Here is a 3,607-nt window from a genome sequence, read left to right as displayed (position 1 = left end):
GAGCTTGCAGTGAGCTGAGATCGTGCCACTGCACTCCAGCCTGGGTGACAGAGCGAGACTCTGTCTCAAAAAAAAAAGGAGATTATAATTTTATAATTAAAGGGGAGCATCTCCACACAGTCCAGCTCTGGTGGTTGCTGTTCGCCTCCAACGTCAGTCAACTTGTTAGAGTTGGAAAAGGACCTTGGATTAGTAGAAAGAATCAATAGAAACCAGGGCTGTTTATGGAGGGCCTGGTGTGTGCCAGGTACTGTGCTCACTGGGTTTTGTGCCATCTTTGAACTATTTGAAACAACCCCATGAGGTGGGTGGTATAGGCCCATTTTATGAGGAGGAAACTGAGGTTCAGAGAGGGGAAGCACCCTGCCCAAAGTCACACAGCCAGTAGCCCAGCTGGTAAGTCATACAGTCCCTTCAAAATTTTAATTTAATGTAATTTAATTATTGAGTTGTTTTTGTTTTGTTTTGTTTTTTGTTTTTTTTTTTTTTTTGGGATAGAGTTTTACTCTTGTTGCCCAGGCTGGAGTACAGTGGCGTGATCACAGTTCACTATAACCCTGAACTCCTGGAATCAAGTGATCCTACTGCCTCAACCTCCCAAGTAGCTGGGGCTACAGGTGTGCACCACCATGCCTGGCTAATTTTTGTATTTTTTGTAGAGATGGAGTTTCACCAGCCTGTTTCCCAGGCTGATCTTGAGCTCCTGGCTCAAGCAGTCCTCCTGCCTCAGCCCCACAAAGTGCTGGGATTACAGGCCTGAGCCACTGTGCCTGGCTAACTGACAGTTTTTGAGCAAGAAAATTACAAGCAAGTAATCTTCGATCTGCTTCTCAAACTTCAGTGGGTCCTGAGTGGTCTTCTGATTCCTGTTAGTATGAGCCTATCTGGGCCTTAGTTGCCCATCTGAATGAGGGACATGGCTATAGATCACTTCTTATGAAGCTGTTCCTGGGACCAGCCCCAAGGGGTCAGTCTGGGATGAGCTCAGGGAAGAACCAAGGGGTCCCTGGAGATAATTGTGTGGAAAAAGAAATGGACCTTCCCACTCCCTGGGGTTTGCTTTGATGTTCTTACGAAGTGTGGTATTTATGAACTAATCCAACATTTTCCCTGTGTGCCTGCACAGACTAGCTTCCTTCTACGAAGCAGCAATTCCCGAAATGGAGTCTGCAATTAAGAAGAGGAGGCTTGAAGATAGCAAGTGAGATGGGGACAAAATTAAGAATGTTGTTGTGGGAGAGAAAGCCCCTAGCAGGGCCCTGCCTTTCCTAGGCATTAGCATCCCCATCTCTAAGACAAGTGGGTGGGACCAGGGACTGTGCAGCTTTTGGGCTTCTGCATCCCTGTCTAGCCACTTCCTGAACTCTGCATTGGTTTGTTGTTGTTGCTGTTGTTATTGTTTGAGACAGGGTCTCACTCTGTCACCCAGGCTGGAGTGCAGTGGTGCAGTCACAACTCACTGTAGCCTTGACCTCCTGACCTCAATTGGTCCTCCCACCTCAGTCCCCCAAGTAGCTGGGATTATAGGTGTGTGCCACCACACCCGGCTAATTTTTGTATTTTTTGTAGAGATGGGGTTTTGACGTATTGGCCAGGCTAGTCTTGAACTGCTTTTTTTTTAACTCTTAGCATATTAAAACATATATATATATGTGTGTGTGTTGTCTGTAAAGACTTGTGTGAGGACCTAACTAGAAAGATCGCAACAGCTAGAGTTAAGTGTTACTAAACAGCATGAAGGAGATTTGACCCAAAGTCCTGCTTGTCCCAAGGCAGTTATGTCTATTTACCCAATCTCCCAAAATACCATGATGGCTGGCCCCTGCATTTAAGCCCTTCCCTCAGCTGTTACACTGTTGATACTCAGCCTGCTGGTTCCTGACCCACTGTTTGAACTGAGAAGCAGCCCTGGAAGCAGCTGGCTTCTCTGGGCCTGTGGCTTTTGCCAGCTGCTCTCAACAGTGAATTGTGAGGCCTTCTGTGCTCCAGGGAGGCACCTGCAACTGCCGGGGAGAAGCTCCCTTCGTGCCTTTTTTTCTTTTTCTTTTCCGTATTTTTTTTTTTTTTTTTTTAAGACAGGGTCTTGCTCTGTCACCCAGGCTGGAAGGCAGTGGCACCATCATGGCTCACTGCAGCCTTGACCTCCCAGGCAAATGCGATCCCCCTGCCTTTGCCTCCCCAGGAGCTGGAACTACAGGCGTGCATCACCACACCTGACTAATTTTTTGTATTTTTTTGTTAAGACAGGGTCTTGCTCTGTCACCCAGGCTGGAAGGCAGTGGCACCATCATGGCTCACTGCAGCCTTGACCTCCCAGGCAAATGCGATCCCCCTGCCTTTGCCTCCCCAGGAGCTGGAACTACAGGCGTGCATCACCACACCTGACTAATTTTTTGTATTTTTTTGTATAGACAGGATTTCACTTAGTTGCTTAGGCTGGTCTCAAACTCCTGGGGCTCAAGTGATCCTCCCACCTCAGCTTCCCAAGGTGCTGGTATTTCAGGTGTAAACCACTGCGCCTGACACCTCAGGGCCTTTTTGTCTCCTAAACCTGTGTCTTTTTTCTCTCTGGCCTAGGCTTCTAGGTGACCTGTGGCAGAGGCTGTCCCACTCCAGGAAGAAGCTGATAGAGATTTTCCACATCATCCTGAACCAGATCTGCCTCCTTCCCATCCTAGAAAGCAGGTAAGCCCTCAGGAATTGCTTCCTGGTGGAAGAGTCTCCTCCCCAAGCCCTGCAGGAGCATTTCCATTCTTTCATCTTGGCTTCCTCCCCTGCACTGGGGTTGGCTGAACAGAGATGAGAAACTGAGAAAAATGCCTCATTCCGCCATCGGGCCTCAGCCTTGAAGAGGGGCAGGGGGTGTATAAAGGAGCTGCAGCTCATCTTGCATTGCATGAGCTCATCTTCCCTGGTGTCCTGTTCTAGCTGTGACAACATTCAGGGCTTCATCGAAGAGTTCCTTCAGATCTTCAGCTCCTTGCTGCAGGAGAAGAGGTGAGTCCGGCTGAGCTGGGCCAGGCCCATGACCCTCCCACCAGTCCCCAAGAGGCCTTACATGATAGAGCCCCCACCATAGGCCCACCACAGCTCTAATAAGGTCGGGCAGTAGACACAGGGAGTGGCCTGCAGCAGCACAGTGTTCCTGTGGCCCCAGCCCTGTCCATCCCATTGCTCTCCTCTGCCTGCAGGTTCCTCCGGGACTATGATGCACTCTTCCCCGTGGCCGAAGACATCAGCTTGCTGCAGCAGGCCTCGTCAGTCTTGTATCCTTCTATCATAGCCCACTGCGACAGGGCCCAGCTTGACTAGGTCAGAGGTGAGACAGACTGCTGGAACCCAGAGGAGTGGAAGGAGGTTTAGCCCCAGAACGCATGGATCAGCCAGCTGTCCGAGGTGGCCTGCCAAGGTCTCAGCCTCGCCTTTTCTTTTTTTCTTTTTTTTTTTTTTAAGGTGGAGTCTCGCTCTGTCGCCCAGGCTGGAGTGCAGTGGCACGATCTCGTTCACTGAGGGTTCACACCATTCTCCTGCCTCAGCCTCCCGAGTAGCTGGGACTACAGCCACCCGCCACCATGCCCAGCTAATTTTTTGTATTTTTAGTAGAGAC

The 3,607-nt window shown here is 49.8% G+C and overlaps 1 protein-coding gene across 3 annotated transcripts in view; it reads left to right on the top strand.

Moving 5' to 3' along the window:
- ASCC2 (activating signal cointegrator 1 complex subunit 2) overlaps window positions 1–3,607 on the top strand; it is a 52,570-nt gene that overhangs the window by 29,951 nt on the left and 19,012 nt on the right. For all 3 annotated transcript variants that reach the window (XM_011957682.1, XM_011957681.1, XM_011957683.1), the window contains 4 exons: window positions 1,127–1,201; window positions 2,578–2,685; window positions 2,929–2,997; window positions 3,192–3,266. In XM_011957682.1, the coding sequence (XP_011813072.1) occupies window positions 1,127–1,201; window positions 2,578–2,685; window positions 2,929–2,997; window positions 3,192–3,266 (327 nt within the window). The remainder of the gene's footprint in view (window positions 1–1,126; window positions 1,202–2,577; window positions 2,686–2,928; window positions 2,998–3,191; window positions 3,267–3,607) is intronic.

Source organism: Colobus angolensis, unplaced genomic scaffold (genome assembly GCF_000951035.1).
Source record: "Colobus angolensis palliatus isolate OR3802 unplaced genomic scaffold, Cang.pa_1.0 Scaffold448, whole genome shotgun sequence".
NCBI classification, from domain to species: Eukaryota; Metazoa; Chordata; class Mammalia; order Primates; family Cercopithecidae; genus Colobus; species Colobus angolensis.
The sequence above is the reverse complement of the archived record's forward strand: the minus strand, read 5'-3'. Positions and strand labels throughout refer to the sequence as shown.